Here is a 19208-nt window from a genome sequence, read left to right as displayed (position 1 = left end):
AAGTTTAATTGCTTAATCAAATTTAATGTTAAAACACACGTTATCAGATGATGATGATGCATGTTTACTGTGTGAAATGTCTGCACTAACAGGGCGTATGCACACAAGAGCAGCAAAGAAGCAGAGTGTATGCACTAAGATGAGTGTTCATGTGAGAGGGATCCCTCTTTTCCTTCCTTCTTGGTATTGATTCTAATCATGCAAGTATCAAAACACAAAACAGGATCTAGTGATATCAGTACTTAAGTTGATCCATTCACCTTGGTTTGTGATCAGTCTGCTGCAGTATAAACTCAAAAAGACACTTGGGCCCTGATTCTTTATTTTCATGTTCACTTCCCTCGTTAAGAACAATTGTCTCATACTTTTGTGAGATTACTATTGTAATGTCAACTTGTTGGTTTCCTACTTGCCAATCCTCTTAATCTTCCCAGGAGAGTTCTAGTTGTCATGGCCCTCTCCCAGTTTCTTCCAGGGGTCACAGTTCTCTCATATTTCTTCCAATTCATGACAAAATTTTACACCTTTTTTTTCTTTTCGTTATCACAACCAGTTTCTGGCACTGTACAGTGTGTAGAATCCCTAAACTCTAGGGCTGGGACTTCCATCCCATTGGTGGTGATCCACTCATTCTCTGACCCTCTTGGGCTTGAGAGAGTCAGCTAGAGTTGGGCCCACATAAGCTGAGAGCACCGTGACCATGTTACGTGTGCGTGGCTGGATGCTCTGGCAGGTGTTTGAGAGATGCCTTGAGTGTTGTGAGGGACCTAACTTGCCCTCTTCCGCTGTGTCGAAGTACCTAGTCTTTTACAGACTGTGAGCCTCCCATTCCGTCTTGCTCAGGTATCCAATGTGGGCCAGGGACGACAGCAAGCTGTAGGTCCCTTAAACATTCCCAGCCTACAACCTGGCCTCCCTCTCTCCTCCTGGTACTTGGCCGGAGTACCAGGGTGATGAACCAAAAACGAAACCAAATTTGAGGTATTTAACATAGAAATGCTGTTGCAATACTTGTTATTTTTACTTTAAAATGCACCAGAAAGCAGGCACAAAGCCTTTGAAACACATATTTCTAGGGGGGAAGAACCTTTACCCTCAGCTTTGGCTCATATTTTTGATGTCTTAAGGTAAGTAATGGCAAGTAATGTTGGAAGTGTTAGTTTAGTTGTGACTACAGCTGCCATTTTAGTTAGTGCTAGGTTTGTTTATTATTGAATGAAAATTCATTTTTTGTGTTAGCCTTGGCCTCCCTGAAAAGGAAGCATTGCATATTATTGTGAGGTTCCCATATGAACATCAAAACACATAAAGAAAAAGGGGTTTGCTGTTCGGCGGCCTTAGAGAGACCCCCTCCTAATGCCCACTGGATGTTAGTGACGGGGGAAATGATCTGCCGTCCATGTTCTGTGGAAAAAAAGTATCTCTTTTACTATATCTGAAGTTAATATGAAGCTTTAGCAAATTGAGTTAGACAAACCCAGTTGGTATCTTCCAAAGTTAACGTGTTTTTTATTATCGAAGTCCCTCTTTGTGTTACTATCCCTCCACTACAGCTCAGCAAGGAAACATTGGCTGGGGAAACACATAGAGGGCATTTCATAATAACAAGATTTATCACATTATGATCAAATAAACCTTGGAATTCATTTTTCCAGAAAACGACAACTGCAGATATGGTCCCCATCACTTCCATTGGAAGTCTGGGAGAAAGCGATCTTTTAATGGTCAATATGAACAGGAGGGATGATTTCAGCTAGTTTTATGCTCATATGGGCACCTAATTGTTTTAAGACTGACTGGAATGTGCAATTGGGTTATCAAAGAAATACTCTGCTGATTTTCAACCAGCTTTGCATCATTACAGGTAGGTAGTATGCTTAAACTTCTCTCCATCTTGGCAGCACCAGATCGCCCCGCTCATCTCCTAGCTCAAGAAATGTGTCATCCAACGGTAATTTGTGGGCTCTTGGGCAGATTGCACTTCAGCATTTTCATATGCCCGCCATTATAGACATAAAGAGTATAGAAGCGGATCGAGAGATATTCCTCTCTCGCTCTCTCAAATTCAGACCAAACACCAATCAAACTCTAAAACTAAGCAGTGCTGATAAAGATTATGTTTCTGCTTTGTCTATTTCTCAACTAAAATGTCTTCAGTAAAATATTTAGTGCACTGTTTGGGTTTCACTTCTTATTTAAGTTTCATTGTCTATAGTCATTGCTCAGAGACTGGAAAAACAGTACGCAGCATCACACACATGTAAGTTAAAGAGCCAGTCTGTTGTGTTAGCCGGCTAAAAGTCTCATTGGGGCCAACCCCTGTTGGGTGACTGAATCACTAGCTTTACACCACTTTTAATTTTTTGCGAGAATCTTGCCACATTTAACCAGTTTGTAATACTGTAAATGCAAGGGCTTTCATTTGTGGGCCATAGGTTCAGACGTCATGATGTCACCTCATTCCGCGATAGATAGTGACTCAACAGACATTCATTTAAATGTAAATCTTCCAGATTATTACTTTAACATCTGACGCCAGTCATGCAGAGGGCACATTAATTGTGTTCTTCCATTACTGATGATCAGATGGAGAAGCTAAATCCAGCAGTGTGATGAACGCAGCCAGAAACCAAACTGTGTTTATCCTCAACCATTGAGGTAACTCTCTGTTTGGGGTCAAAACACCAGCAACATTTTCCTTTTTCCATGCATCATGGAAATAGATGAAATCCCTACTTTGCTCTCTGTTGGTAAAGAAATGACAGATTTACTGGATGTGGAGGAGTCCAAGACTGGCATAGCTGTAAAAACCTGGATGCTGTTCATGTATCTTGCATACAGGGATCTGAATAATCATGTCTCTCTATCAAACCAAGCTGAAACCCAAGACTGCTGAAAAAAGGCTGCCTGGACTCTGCTGCAGTTACCACTCTGCTGGGTTTGGCTTCTCCATCTTACCACTAATAACAGAAGACAAGGGCATGTCAACATTCTTATTGCGTGTGTTACCTTGGTGACGTAGATGTGGTCAGGGTGATGCTTAGCGGGCGTGACCATAAGTGTGATGCGTTCATACAGTTGGATGCCCGTCAGAGAGGTGACCCCCATGTACAGGAAGATGCCGAAGAGCACAGCCAGGGGGATGAGGCGGAGCACGTCCGTCATCACTATGGACATACCTGATGGGTAGAAAAGGGTTAAAGGTGACGTGCTTTTGAGACACTGCACACATCACATGCACACAGCAATTTGCAACTGTGGAGAGAATTATCCATTCAACAAGGGAGCAGCCCTCATGACAAACATACTGTCAATGCCGTTTATTCGAAACATATTCACTGGTTAAAACGTTCTTTGAGCTAATCCAAAAAGTCTTATGCCTAATCCAAACAGCATTTCAATCAAACAAAAGCTCAACAATCACGATGAGTCATTATGGTTGTATACCCAAACGGGATCAAACTATACTTAAGACTACTTTGGGAACCCTACCTTAATTGAAACAAGATATTCTGCTGGCAAAATACTACTAGTCTGTAGATGAAAACAATGTTGCAATGTCAAGACACTGCATTTTGAGTTTAATAATTTTGATTTGAAAAAACGACTGTTTCGGTTCGTCTTGAGGACAAAATGGTTGTAAACAAAATGTAAAATCATTGTAAGCTGTTGCAGCGGCTGGTTCATACTTCATGAATGTCTAGACATGCAGGAGCTGCAGAAGTTGCCCTCTGTATCTTTGAGCTCATGTTTTCTTTCAAGACAAATAATTGCCTGGAAATTCCAGCACTATAATAATGCAGTAGAAACATACAACCCCACAGCCAGATAATAAAATAGAATAATTGCTCTGGTAGTGGCCATTAGTTCAGTGTCCACTTTTCCTCCAGCTGATTCCAGATGCAATGTTGTGTGTCGATGTGATTTGTTTGTTGTGACTTTCAATGAGTGAACAATTTTGTGGAATTAAAGGATTTTCTTGGTTCACTGTATGTTTATAATTGAATTTACAATAAAATAATTTTTAATATGGTACTCAAAAGGAGCATTCCACCAACCAATTGACCAACTGTAGGCCCCATCCCCCCTGATTACTGTTGCTCTGCCTGTGAAGCCTTGTGTGTTAGCACGGCACATACAAAGTTTACAGTGATAATAGTGGCATTTACTACTCAAGACTCTCAGTAATTGTTGAAACAATGGGTCTCTGGTTACACAGAGGCAGTAAACACAAGCAGACCTCTCCTTTCTAGCCAGCCTGGCTCTAGACTCACAAGTCAGTCTTTAGAAGGCGGAGATCTCTGATTGTCTGGTTGTGAGACTAGCCTGGCTCTACCTAGCAGAAGCTAATGCTACCGTTAAAACTGAGTGCGCTGACTGAAAACTATAGCTGACTTTTTTAATGTGTCTTGCTAATTTGTTGTGAAACATGAACACTGTAAAAGAGTCCTGAGTATGTACATGATGGCTGCATACATGATATCGTGCTAAAAGACTGAGGCTAAAGCTACACCGATGAGCCAAAACATTAAAACCAGACAGGTGAAGTGAATAACTCTGATCACCCTGCCTGCTTGTCACATGTGTATGCCATTTGACATATGTCACCCACCCAAACACTGTTGCAGACCTAGTGCACCCCCTTGTGGCAACTGCACTCCCTGATGGCAGTGCCCCCAACTGGAGCCCTGCGCTGGAGCCCAAGGCCTGAGGGGCCCGACAGCCCGAGGGCCGGGCTTCGGGCCAATTACCACATCATTACCTCGGACACTGGCCGGGCTCAGGCTTTTTTTTTTTAACCTGCCAATTAGAGAGGTGTATGTTTGTGTTTAACCAATTTAAACAGCAACACTTGAACGCAGCAGCCGCTGTGCCCCTCCCTCTCCGCTGCACATCACTCATCATATTTTACTGATCCCATTCGCGTGTCCAGCCCACAGACATGGACAACATTAAGAAAAAGATTGAAGATGGTGAACTCAAGACGGTGAACAACACCAAGGGAAAAGCTCATTATTGGACAAAGTTTAAACTTGTTACAACCCTTCAAGATGAGCCAACCGGGTTTGTTCAGCGCAGTCACTTCAAAAAACAAAATAATCAATTAAACAACACCAAAAATGCTTCAAACATTCAAACTTATGCCATTAAAAGTGCTTAGATAAGGTCGGAGGTCTCCAAACTTATCTGGGTATATTTCGTTTCTTTCAATATTAAGATTATTTAGAAAAGTGTTTGAAGCATTTTTGGCATTGTTTAAATGATTATTTTGTTTTTTGAAGTGACTGTGTGTGATGCAACTGCAACAGTGCACAGCAACAGTTGACAATTCTCATTAAATAGGAGAATACAGTCATTAAGTTAAATAAATTCATATTTAACTTTATCCTTTCAATCAAAATATAATGAATATAGCTTAATACCATGCTAGAAACCCCAATTAAACTATTTTAATGTCTGCAACATTAACAGCCTACATGTTGTTATGGGAGGTTTAAAAAAAAAAAAAAGTTGGGCTTTTTTTCGGGTTCGGGCATGAGAATTCTGAAAACCTGTCAGGCCGGGCCGGGGCTCCAACCCCACGGGCCCGGGCCCAGATAATAGGCCCATGCAGGGCACTACCCCCCACCCCCACCCCCAGCAGGAAAATGTGCCATGCTTCACTGTAAAAACTGCTCAATAATGGCACGAGGAATGTAGGAAAGAGCTCAAGGCGTCAACCTGGCTTCCGAATTCCCCAGATCCCAATCTGACAGAGCATCTGTGGGATATGCTGGTATTCCACCTTGCAACCTACAGGACTTAAAGAATCCGCTGCCAAAGCCGTGGTGCCAGACACCAAAGGACACCCCCCAGAGGACCTGTGTCCATGCCTCGATAGATCAGAGCCAAGTCTGATTCACAGTGGGGACTCTGATTGGTTGATTAATGCTTTTCTTAGTAAACATGGTTTTGGTTTCATTAGGGTTGAAAAAAGACAGCACACTCTGAACTCTTGAGATATTGAGTAGTACTTTTCAGCACATACAGAAATCCAAAGCTAGAAAGCTCGCTCTGCTTTCATTGGACAATTACTGTTTGGGGGTGGGGTATATCATATGATCTGTTTACATCCCACACTCCCATCCCTCCCTTTGGTCTTACCTACAAGAATAGCTACAAGAAGCCCAGTCAGCCTCTGTTCCTTCACCTCCTGGATCATGGGCTTTTCGCCGGGCGCAGTGGCTTTGCTCATGACGGTGAGGGCGTTGACATGAGTGACGGAGCGCACAGTGGCAGCGGTGAGCCACGGCAGGCCGAAAAGAGGACAGATGGCACCCAGAATGACGATGAGCAGAAGATCCAGGTGGAAGCCAGAGCCTTTAACCAGGCGACGCTCCTTCTTACTGACTATCAATCTGACAGATTGGAGGGAAAGTTTAAAAAGATTTGAAAAATGAAATTTAATAAAATTAGTAAAAAGTAGACCTTACTATCAAACTCAGATACTGCACCCAACACACATCGCCACTGCAAATAATCATACTGTACGTACGAAGTGATCTGAGTTTCCATGAAGATGAGGATGAAGACAAGAATGGCAGGTACAATAGACGCTCCCATCATCCAGGTGGGAAAGGGATGCTTGTCACCAAAGGGGCTGATGAACCACCCTCTCTTGTCGGGGGAGGTGACTGAGAATCCAGATGGTACATTGAGTTTCTGTAAGACAGTAAAAAATGATTTTAAAGTACTGACAGAAGGCCATGATATGTTGAAACTGCGATACAAATGTACTTGCTATGACTATAGTATTAGACATGACAGTTACCTGCGTGTAAGTGTCAGTAATGGAGTAATCCACCAACACTGAAACTAAAATTGAGATGGGGATGCCAAAGTCACCAATGATTCTTCTGGCCTGGGAACATTGAGAAACCAGACATGAATCAAGTAAAGCCAAGATTCAGCATACTTTGCTTTGTAAGAGTTCATATAAAGCTCACTTTACCACAAGCCAAAGATTAACCAGAGAGAAGTCAAAGCAAGCATCTTCAGATTCAATTTTTCAGAGTTCCTCAATTATTTTCAACAGCTCTGAGACACCAAACATGAACAGAACTCCTCCTTAACATAGAGTACATACATTTTTGTATAATAGTTGGATCCATAGGGGCTACTGCTGGCAGACAGAATGGTGCCTCTGCTTCTAAGGTGTACATGTATAATTTATTTATTCGAAACTGTAGTGACATTGGTTAAGTACAAAAGCATCACAACATTGAAGTATCTGTATTTCTGTTATGTTGGTATGTTAACAGCAAAACCCAACATTTACTCTTAACTGTTACTAAGCTGAAAAATATTCCTCTGTCAGGATTTCTTGTAGCTGTGCTGGACACATCTTTTGATTGACTAAATTTGTACAACTGAAGTTCAATAAAATGCACAAATACACATTTTATCTGTGTTGACTTTGATATGAAATGTATGCAAAGGAACCCTGTGGGGTTTTTGACCACTCGTAGCACTATGGAGCAGTGTTTTAAAAACGTCTGCCCCTTTTTGTTTGTTTCTTGTGCGTGTTAAGGACAAACTTGCACTTGGCACGGACCGTAAATATAATGGACTTTACTACTGTGATGTCTTCCATTGTTTTGTGGACTCCCGTTTGGAAACCTCGAGTTTGGCATCTTGATTTTTTGGAGCCAGAACTGACCATATTTAGACAATTTCGAACAAGAGGTAGATCTGACTGACAGGCAGAGGACACTATCGGCAGACAGCCTGTCACTCAAAGCAGCCACGCCCTTGCGTAACTTTAGGCCTTAATACAATGTAAATTGGTGAATTATATAAATATTCAATATGTCTTGAATGTTGAAATTAGTTATACAGACCAAAACTATTTTTTATACCAGGCTGTAATCATGTTTATTTCTGCTGTAAAGTTGGCATTTTAACATGAGGGCAAAGGGGATTGACTCGCTTTTGCGGCTCGCAGCCTCAAGTGGCCATTAGAGAAACTGCATTTTTTTGGCACTTTTGCATTGGCCCAATTTTTAGCCCTGGAAACTGCCACTTGGTTCCTGCTGACAGTTTTGACTTATTCCACTGATCAACAGAGGGTGGAGGTAATGTGCCAAGAAACAGCAATGGCAGAAAAGAGGTTTGAAATTTGTTTTGCCAATGTTTTATGAGAAAGACGTTGGTTAACCTTGAGAATGCACACAATGAATTTTGGTCAGAGATGCACATTGTCAACATAACTTTGTGTGTTTACAAAGCGCTCCAAGAGACAGTAAAGCAGGGTACCTTGCCACCTAAAAATCGACTGTTTCGGAATTTCCTGAGGAAGAAAGCAACAAAGAAAGTGCCCATCATGAGGACCAGAGACAGGAGAGCAGTGTTGGGCTGGTTGAAGACGGGAATATCAACTTCGTGAAGCCCAGTAGCTGGAGGGGTGTCACTTGGGTACATTGCCATCAGCGGATGTTCCCTAAACACCTGGAAACAAGAAGTTTAGCCTCTGTTGATTGTTGGCAGTGGCTTTTTGCAGTCATGACAACAAAAGGATAAAATCAAATTCTTGCATGCTACAACTTCACCAAAAAGTACTGTGCTATTACACATAATAAATGAGTAATTGAGAGAATATTCTAGTTTCTTAGGGACAAGACACAAAAAAGTGTCTTTTGCTGTCCAAATTCTTGGTGAGCTCAGTGTGCTGTGCAATGTCTGGTTACCTTGAAGAGCTTAGAGAAAGTCTCGTAGATGAAGATGAGGGAGATGAGGAAAGCAAAAATCTCCTGGGTAAAGGGTGAGATGTAGCGAACGAGGAAGCTGCCCTCTGCTGCCACAATCACCAGGACAATGAAGATGAGCCAGAAGCCAATCCAAACACGACCAGTCAGGTACTCAAAGTTGTGGGCCTGACAGAACTGAGAGAAAAGACACAGACGTGTTTAGGGAAAACAAAATGGGAATTACATAAGACAAAAACTGGAGTATGTGATCTACTGTGTGGTGGTTATTGTGTAAACTCAGTACCTTGTAGTAGGCTTCTTCAAACACCAGTAACGGTCCTGAGAAGCCGATGATGAGGAGGGGCTGACCAGCAAGCAGTGAGAATATAACTCCAAGAGTTGCAGTTGACACAATAAGCTCAGTCACTCCCATCATGCCCTCTGTTTTTTCTCCTGTATGTGAAAGCAGATAGAAACACACCTTCAGACCACAGGTTAAAAATGGCATGGAATCCAAATGTCTTGTAGTTTCAGTTTACCCAGCAGGCCTCCAAAGGTAATAGTGGGCGACAGTGCAGCAAAGTAGATGAAGATGACGGCGGCAATGCACTGCATGTCCACAGCATCTTTTAAGTCGCTGACATATTGTGGGTAGCGGCGGCGTATGTCGTGGATCAGGCCTCCGAAAGGGATCCCTGAGCGCTTTAATGGGTCCACCTCCTGGTCTTCCTCCTCCTCCTCTTCTGGACTCACCTCTAGGGAGTTTGTTACAGGCTCCATTACATGAAGAAACTACTTATGATCATCATCACCATAAAACAAAACAATAAACAGTTATATAAGTTGGCAAAGGGCAAAATCTGTACTGCAAATGTAAACGCCACCAAAATCTAAGAGGCACCTCACTACTTTGTTAACATTCGGGTCCTATTTACAGAAGTCATATGCACTATTTTTCAAGCAATTTGCCAAGGAGAAAAAAATCATCCTGTAAAGCCTCCATCCTATTGTGTATCCAAATGTTCTTCAACTGTCTTTATCATCTTAATAACCCCAACACAAACAATGTTGAGGATGACAAATTTCCACTCCTGCCACCTCAAAAGAGGCAACATTTTCTGGTGTTATTATTTTTGAGTTGCATTAGAAAGGTAGGGTATAAATTAGGCTTAAACCGCATTACTAACCTTTGCAACTATTTTTGTTACACTATGCTGGAGCAGAGCTCACAGAATGATTGTGTAGCTGATAAATCTGCTACATTTAAATCCATACCATAATAATCTGGGCTGCTGTAATTGCAAATCAAGGATCCCCAACAATGCCAAGCAAACGTGGTCTTCAATACTCTGATTAGAATATAAGGCCAATACAAAACATTTGCGTAATTATATTAGACTGTTTTAGGGAAGAGCACAGTGGGAGAAACAGCATGGGCATTCATTATTATCTGACTGACACAAAGTGGAAGGTATCTTAAAGACCTGAATATATTCAAGGCTTTTAAGCAAACATTTGGGGCTGGAGCTCTGAAAGCCATCCCCTCGCTCTGCCCCGACACAAGGAAAACACTGCCAATTACTCTATATCTTGTTATTGTGAACAATACTTTGAAAAGATCAAAACCAACCAAGTATCGTATATGTATCTAAAGCCTGAAACATACTGTTGTATTGGGTGACATGTGCTTTCATTACCATTAACATGTACTATAGTTGAGTTGGTGCCACAAACACTGTCCTGTTATCTCAAAAGATACTCACAAGAGCATTGAATGCGTGGTCATCTGCAGCTGAAATTAGTCCTCAACAAATGCACTGTTTATTTCTATTTGAGTGACATTTTCTTAAAAACTACAGTGCCCAGCTGTTTTAGGAAATTACTGAGCACATTTATAAGTTATATTTGTGAATATTTCGGGGCTTGTGGATTAAGTGACATTACTGGATTACTTAGAGGTGGACTAATGAATTGCTTGGTTAGTTCTTTTCATGACATTTGTTGATAAGAAGAAAAATGCAGAATAATGCCATCCTAAATGCATTGCCATCCAATTTGTGTGGGATTTGAAAATGCCTAACTTTGGCACCCCCGAGTGGTTGTATTAAAAAAGATTCTTAAGCAACACAAAAAATGGGAATTATGTATCTATATTCTGTAATATATCTCAAAAATTTTACATATTTATGTCATTATTTATATCATATTTATATGGTAAAAATACAAACTGGCCCTTTAAAGAGGTGGATGGCAGCTTTAGAGCATTAATCATATTATAAAAAGTTTTAAGAGTTAAGTTATTCCTGAAAATTAGGGGGATGTCAAACATACTTTTTAAAGAAAAGGCTGTTCATTAAATTCAAGATCTTTTAACTGATTGAGATTTTGGGAACACTACCAATCGAACAAATAGATCATGTGAGTTCTGCTAACTGAGGTGATGGGATGCATTATCTAATCTAGTTAAAGATTAATCTCTATAAAAAAAGATTCTGCCTATTTATGCAGAATCTGTAGGTAATGGGACAAAATTTTGGTATCGTAAGTTTACTGGTTTCCTTTTGTAGTCTTAGTAGTATTGACCAATCCCATCTGAACAGCATATAAACAGTTTGTGGGGGGAGACAGAATGGCTGACATGCAATCTCGGAGTCCATCGACCATTATCTGATGGACAGTTAGCTTTACATTAGCGGTGTATGGAAGACGAAGTCTTCGCTTTGATATCCACTGGCTACACTGCATCAGCTTGAAATACTGGTCTTCACCCTCAGAAGCCTATTGTTGTCAGGGCAGTAGCTGATGAGTTTTAGATTATCTCCAATCTTTGCTCTGCTGATTTGAAGCTGTGAAACATTTACATCTACGTATGTTTTTAACAATGCAAATGCTGGGAATGGTCTGCACGCAATTTAAAAGATGTCTAAACTTTGCCATCTATCTGTCCTTGCTTTGCAGAACTAAAATTAGTTTGCAGAATCAGAAATGCCTCCTCTATACCGTAGTCATTGAGGATTTGGCTTGGATCAGACGCTCTTAAGGGACTTGACAGAGTACCTTTGTTGTTCAGCTCCATTCCAGATGAGGAGTGGTGCCTCTTGAGTTCTCTCTCCTTCCTCTTGCGCAGCATCTGCTTCTGGAAGTCGGCCACTGTCTTCAGGAGGTCTTTGCCCTCCACATCTGAGGGTGGAATGACAATGCTGCAGTCCAAGAATTCATTGATACCATTCAGGAGGTCCTGTCTGTCGTCAGCAAAATAGGCCACCTCGTGGAAGTTCTGCAACAAAATACAATAGAAATGTCATCACCAGGATGAATTTCATGCAACACAAAGATATCCAATGAGCTGCTTCAGAAATTATTCAGAGGGGAATAATTAGCAGCTTTTTTTCCATGTTTTCCCCATTCTTCTCTCGACTTTCTAATTCTAGGATCGTTATCTGGACTATCCTCTTTGCAGAAGTTTTTGGTTTAGTATAAAGTGGCAAGAAACCACACCACTGAATAACAGCATCTACAGACATATGCCCTGGAAGAATAAATCTCACTTACTGAAAACCATATGAATTTAAAATATAATCAATGTATTGAGTGTATAAATAACTTAGTTCATCTGTTTTCTTTCTTTCTTTTGCCTCAATCCTAATGTGGCTTTTCATCTTTTAAGTTTTATATCTACCTTGTCAGACATGAGAGTGGAAAAGGAGCGTCCAATCTCATGATAGTCAACGTTGGACTGACTGGGACCAAGCAGGACGAAAAGAAAGCGAACAGGGACAGGGACCTCCAGTACGGACTCCAGAAGGACTGCCTCGTTCAACCTGACAAAGGCCATGGCTGGCTGCTCCAGAAACTCAACACAGCCTGATGGGAAACAACAATAAACCACAACAACATTAGTCATTTGAGATTTTTCACATCTCGACATGGGGGAATGCGTGACACCTTTGGTAACAGAATCTGTGATTATGCCTCGGCTATTAGTGCAACCATCACCTGTTTATTCTCAAATATGTGGCCTGCCACGAGAAACCCAGCAACAAGTCGGCCCGGCACAAGTCGGAAAAAAAAGAAAAAATAGTTTTTTTTAAAAAATGAGTGATTTTCCTTTTTTTGCAGAATGTGTAAGTTGAAATCATGAAGAAGCCACTCCATGTTTCAAATAACAGTATTGGTGGCCTTAAAACCATAAACTTTGTATTTGAATTTGGGTTGTTTTAGAGGAAATACTCTGATTCTAGTTGGGGGTGCGGCAATAACAACAGTAAATTTGCATACTGGCTTTCTTTGGCTATTCACATGCTTTTGTTCTTTTTTCGGCCAATCAGCTGAACCACATGGCTACTTATGCAGCCAGCCGCTCCTGCATAAGGAACTGCTACGAGGATTTAAACACTCCGTCAGTATTTCTGGACCCTTTATAACGTCTCTGCTCTCCATCATTCTGCTGAGAACCACGGTAACGATACGTGTTTGTGCGTTTCGGTGAACGTTAACTCGTTTGTTGACGATTAGCAAGCTAGCTTAACGACACAGCCACACCAAACTACTTTAGCATTTCGCTAACTTTTAGCAATATACTAGTTTTTTCTCCATTCTACAACCGGATCGACCACAACAATACTGCCCGCCTGAAAGGGAAAGACCCTATGAACCCATTTTTACACCTTCTGTGCTGTTTTCTGGACACCGGACTGACTGCAGCTGTGGACAGTGGACACCCATTCATCTCAACGGGCCCAGTGCTTGGGTCCCACTTTCTACGGGATCCAAACCACCCTGACCCAAGACCTACGTTTAAAATTCTTACTGTTTAATGTGTGTACTTTGACCGGATGGCCAATCGTGTATTTATGAGTTTTAGGGCATTTACTGTGGATTAAACGTACGTACGCACACACAGAGGAACACAAAACACACGTTTGTATACAGAATAGTACACCCCCAATGATCAACTTTATTCAGGGGCTTTTTGTAACAAACGCATTTCCATTTCAATAAAGTACATTCTGATTCTGATCAGTCCACTAAAGTGCTTAAGGAAAATAACACTACATCAACATTAACTACATTGTTCAAACTACTACAATAGTTTCTGCCCTGCAGGCTAACAGATACCAGATGTCACTGAGAGCTAGACCAGTAGGGGGTAGGGCTTATCTACATGAGATGCAAATGAGCAGCATTGTGTTACCTGGCACTTGAGAATTCAAAATCGTTTAGGCTGGATTTCTCAGTAAAGTAGTTTGAGGAGTGCCTGCATTCAAATGGCAACTTCTTCAAATATTTTCAGATTTCCATGTGTTAGACATCGTTGGAAAGCTTAGAAACTACACTGGAAAGCTTAGAAACTACACTTTCAGAATCTGTAAATAACTCAAAATGCCTCTCGGGAGACTTGTTTCTGGTTTTTCCATGGCTGGTCACATATCTCAACAGAAGTGGATCTGCAAAATGAATGCCCTCACTGACTTCTTTTGTAGTGCTAATTTGCTGTAAAGGAATACTTCACCCAGAAAAGGACTGTTTTTTTTTTTATAACAAATACAACATGTTATATTGTAATCCTGAAGAAAACTGTTTTTCTCCCATGCCTCCACAGTGAGCGGAGAATCCAAAAAAGGCGAACATTCTTTATGAATTGAAGTAAACGGGGACCATGTTTAACAAATATATTGAAACACATGAGCTCCGCTTAAGCAGAGTTAAAATGCACGCACATTCCCAGGCAAGGTCCTCGGCCATGCATGAGACTGTACTGACGTCATTTCAGTCGCAATATTTAGCACATTCTATGTGTTTGGGAGGCACTGAGCATATGACTGGATAAATGAGACTTGGATTATACTGCATGAGTTGAATGGATATTTGATAAAGTTTTGCTGTTGTTAAACGTGGCCCCTGACTACTTTAATTGATGAGGAATGTTCACCTTTTTTGGATTCTCCGTTCACTGTGGAGGGAGCCAGAAAAACAAAGTTTTCTTCACAAATTTAAGGTAACACCTGGTGAGTAACTGATGTAGAAATGGTTATTTTGTGAGTGACGTATTCCCTTAAGGCTAAATCAAGACATGCTGCAGTTTTACAGTAAAAGCTTTGCTTTGGTCCTCAGGGGGTTTAGCAAAGCAGCACAACACTAAAAACTGCGATAGAACACAGAGGAAAACACACAGAAGTACGTATTCATCTCTTGGCAGATTCTTTAAACAGAAGAAAAGAAAAGAGACAATTCCTCTAACTAATCTACTTTGTAAAAGTCACGCAGCTTACCAACTAAAACAATGACAGCTTCAGCATCTTTGGGAATCTTGGCGAGAAGTTTCATCGATCTGGCTGCAGCTGGATGGCTCTCAGGAGGCAGAGGGTGGAGAGATTTCTTGGAAAAAGAAAAGAACCAAGATTATCCGACCAACTTGATGTGACACCAGAATGTAGCACGAGACCAATAATGTGAACTTATTGTGGTAATAGCAATGTATGCATGAATAATAATATTCTAATGGCCCTGCGAAATTCATTTTAAATCGCACAACAGGATGACTAGTTCTTTATGTCTGAACAAAATGCTTTTAATAGGCTGTTTTAAATTTGCCAACATTTAAAGCCACGGGGAGCATTAAGTTTTCACAGTTAATGCATCAAGAAGCTTTAACTAGAAGCACCTGTAAGCTGACTAAGAACATAATTCAACACATGTGGCACAGGCAGGCTCGCTTTCTCTGACTTCAAGAACTACCTACATGACTTCTGACCTCATAGAGGGGTGTTTCAAAGAACAATGTGAGAGCCACAGGCCTCACATCAGGAATTTAGTGTAATCACGCTTAAATCTATGCTTACTGCTGATTCTCAGAACTTAATGCAAACCATAAACTAGAACAAGACAGCTCAGCATGGCTTTTATCTCTGTCCATTTAGATAGCTGAGCTCAATTATCCTTGTGGATTCTTGTCAAAAGTAGTTAATCGCTTACTTTGGCTTCGGTAATCGTATTTACTGTGCTGTCTGCTTGCACTGTTTCAACTATGTTGCTATGTCTCAGATCTCTGTCATCTGCTGCTCAAATTGACACAAAGAGTACAGGTGTGAGGTATAAGGATTGCTGTGGAGTGAAGGACAAACAAATGCCAAACAGAAAAGACCAAGGAAACTTACAAACAGGCTGACAAACACGTCTTGTTTTGGGTCGTATACCGGCCCTTTATTATCATGGTGCTCCTCCTGCTCTTCAGCCACCAGTGGTAGACTGGTGTCCTGGACATTGTTGTGATTGAAGCTACCATGAAGACTGCTGGATGAGTGGTGGCGGTGAAAACGATGTTTCAGATCACTTGGATGGCTGATGGGAAAAAAAAAAAAGCATACGTGAGTAAGATCTAAATGCTAACATCAGCATGCCAACATGCTGACAGTGAAAACATGAACACGTTAAGGTTTAGCAACTAATTTTTACCAAAGTCTCCATCTCTGTTTTAGTGTGTTAGCATGCTAACAAATGCTATTTAGCACTTCACAAAGTACAGCTGAGGCTGATGGGAATGTCAGTATTATCAACCAAAGTAGGAAAAGGGGATCACCAAAGTGATTAGGATACATTATCCTGGAACCATGAATATCTGAACCAAGTCTTGGCCAATCCATCCAGGTGATGTAAAGTGAGTTCACTATATACTTGGAATCCTTGACGTGCTTGTGGTGCTCGATGAAAAGATCAGCAAAGTCCCCAGGCTTTATCCACTGTGGATCGTAAATGCCGGTAGCAAATTTCATGCTAGTCCCACTGCTAGCATGGCCATATAGCAGAGGATTGATCTTTATTATCTTTTAATAAAGCCTACAATTCTAAGTTTCATTTCTGCTTCACCTGGTTGACATTACTGAAATGACTTAAAGTCAACCTTGCAGGTTTTACTGTATCTTCTGTCATTCAAAGAAAAACACAATGCATTCTGCCACTATGGTGGAGGGCCTAACAGGGGCTTCTGCAGCAGACTGCATCAAAACATTGTACTTTATCTTACTTCATAGAGAGCCTATATCATCATCATGTATGTCTGACAAATTCTTAAACCAAGACCCACTACAGAAAGTAACTTTAAAAATACATCTTTTCTTCATATTTGCTGAAACTGTCACTATATCCACAGAGTAGTATATGAGAAAAAAAGCCTGTAAAATGCCTGTATGTGCTAGCCTGACCACTCTACTGCCTTTGCAAAGAGCTGAAATTGTGGGAGACAGCTAATCCTGGCAAGTGTCTGGAGTCATTTTTGTGTCCTAGTGTGGAAGTGTTGGAGTTTGCTGAGTTGTCATGGATTTCCTTCAATTGCTAGTGGGGATGCACGATAATATTGGCAAGTCATTGGAATCAGTCGATATTGGCTTTAAAATGAAATATCGGAATTGGCCAACATGCTGATAATCTGTTTATTATCAATTTCAGCCAATTTCAGCTTGAAATTGAACTATTAGAATTGGCCAACATGGTTTTTCTTATTTTGCACAATAAATGAATATTACATACATTGAAAAGCATTATATTTCATGTCTCCATCTGCTGGTGGGCCATAACGATAAGAGCAGCATGCATAATATGATGTTAATTCCATTACAGAAGAGACTTGATGATCACTAAAATTAGTTGGGGAAAAAAGTGGCTATATATCGATATCAGTATTGGTTATGGGCTGAATAAAAAAGAAAGGGGAGTTCACTTAAGAGATCTGCAGAATTATTTGGATTTTAGAAGTGACAAGCCCAGCTGTGATTCTTATTTACCCAATCTACCTTCTCTTCATTCAACATGTTAAAGAGCTTTACCTCATGCAGTTGCAATGCAGCTGATCGATTTACAAACGTCATCTGCAAAATCCTTCCAAATCTAAATCACTTTTTAATGCAAACTAATTAGAAAACTCTTAAGAGAAAATCTGAGCTGACAAGTAATTTTTCAAAATGTGAAATTTGCATGAGAACATCGATGAAACAGCCAGAGACAAATCTGTGTAGCTTTATTATTTTTCCTTGTTATGCATTTGAGTGTAAGCATTTCACTCACTCTTACAGAGAAGTATTTTGTGTGTCACACCGGCCAAGTTTTTTAACATTACATCACTACTCAATCCAATGGTGACATCACCTCACTAAGCCCACACGGTCCAATAAGACGGCGCCCAGATTGGACGCGACAGCACCTCGAGACAAAAGAACGAGGTGTGACACTGAAGTGGATTGTGCTCGAACCGTTTCCAGAGGATCTTTAAAGTGGTTTGAGTAAGCGATGAGCTAAATTTTAGCAGCAGCTCAATGTGTGTCTTTCCAAGTCATAAATCTGATATCTCAGACTGGTGATGACTCTAATGACAGTGTTTTTTTCAGCCCTGTGGAAGCAGCCAGTGACATGCTGGGACTTTATGTGGAAAGGCTGTGAAAGATGGAATGAACGCCTGATGGCCTGCTGTTAAGAATGTCCGCTGGCTGGCTTAGTTTCTATGCATCTGTTGAGTCGCTCTGTGTGTGCAAAATACATCCCGTGCACATTAGGTTTTCGCGAAACAGCAAATTTGGTCATCACAATGTAAGTAATACTGAATTATTTGCTAAAATATACGAGCTTAATCCAAACTTTTGAAATGCCATCACACCAATGCATTGTCAATGCAAAATAACTGTTAGTGATCACACCCAGACTGTACCATTCTGGCTCAACAGAGGGGGAGCCAGACAGAGAATTCTGGACCAGTGGCTTAGGAGAGCTGTATACAGAGACATAAGGATAATATAAGTTCTTTGGAAAAATAAAACTAGGGATGCATGATATTGGATTTTTTGCCAATATCCAATATGCCAATATATAATAACTTATTTGGCTGATAACAGCTAATTTTATTGATCATCAAGTCTCATATTATGCATGCATACACTTATCGTGATGGCCCACAAGCAGATGGAGACATACAATGCTTTTCAATGTATGTAATATTCATTCATTGTGCAAAATAAGTAAAAGCCTGTTGGCCAATTCTGATAGTTTATTTTAAAGCCAATAATGGCCGATACCGATGATGTACCAATATTATCGTGCATCCCTAAATAAAAAAAAGTGTAAAATTTATTCCTGACCCTGGCAACAGCAGTTGTCAAAACAATCTCACCATTTACCACCAGTCCATTTAGTAGCAGTTCTGGAGCTTTTACTCGTATCACACAACAGAAGTTGAGAACTCTTAAGCTGACACGGAAGTCTGGAAAGTGCCTTTAAACAATGGAAATCTGATCACCTACCAGGCTATGACAACTGGACACACCCCATTTCCTAAGGAAGCATGTGTGCTAGCAACCTTCACAGGGCTCAACAATAAGGATTGCCTGATTGCCCGGGGCAAGTAAAACTCAAGGTCGGGCATGTAAACTAACAACTCACTTGCCCGATCGGGCAAGTTGCTAAAAATAGTAAAAGTTAATAACTAATTGATAAAAT

The 19208-nt window shown here is 40.8% G+C and overlaps 1 protein-coding gene across 1 annotated transcript in view; it reads right to left on the bottom strand.

The window, feature by feature from the left end:
* slc4a3 (solute carrier family 4 member 3) overlaps nucleotides 1–19208 on the bottom strand; it is a 99494-nt gene that overhangs the window by 7585 nt on the left and 72701 nt on the right. Inside the window, exons 11-22 of the mRNA XM_050049573.1 lie at nucleotides 15884–16067; nucleotides 14999–15104; nucleotides 12406–12590; nucleotides 11784–12003; nucleotides 9266–9481; nucleotides 9031–9179; nucleotides 8727–8921; nucleotides 8296–8487; nucleotides 6812–6901; nucleotides 6536–6702; nucleotides 6145–6398; nucleotides 3010–3179 (exon numbers count right to left, since the gene is read on the bottom strand). Coding sequence (XP_049905530.1) covers nucleotides 3010–3179; nucleotides 6145–6398; nucleotides 6536–6702; nucleotides 6812–6901; nucleotides 8296–8487; nucleotides 8727–8921; nucleotides 9031–9179; nucleotides 9266–9481; nucleotides 11784–12003; nucleotides 12406–12590; nucleotides 14999–15104; nucleotides 15884–16067 — 2128 coding nt within the window. The remainder of the gene's footprint in view (nucleotides 1–3009; nucleotides 3180–6144; nucleotides 6399–6535; nucleotides 6703–6811; nucleotides 6902–8295; nucleotides 8488–8726; nucleotides 8922–9030; nucleotides 9180–9265; nucleotides 9482–11783; nucleotides 12004–12405; nucleotides 12591–14998; nucleotides 15105–15883; nucleotides 16068–19208) is intronic.

This window comes from Epinephelus moara, chromosome 7, assembly GCF_006386435.1.
Source record: "Epinephelus moara isolate mb chromosome 7, YSFRI_EMoa_1.0, whole genome shotgun sequence".
NCBI lineage: Eukaryota > Metazoa > Chordata > Actinopteri > Perciformes > Serranidae > Epinephelus > Epinephelus moara.
Note: the sequence above shows the minus strand (reverse complement) of the source record. Positions and strands in the feature narration are given on the sequence as shown.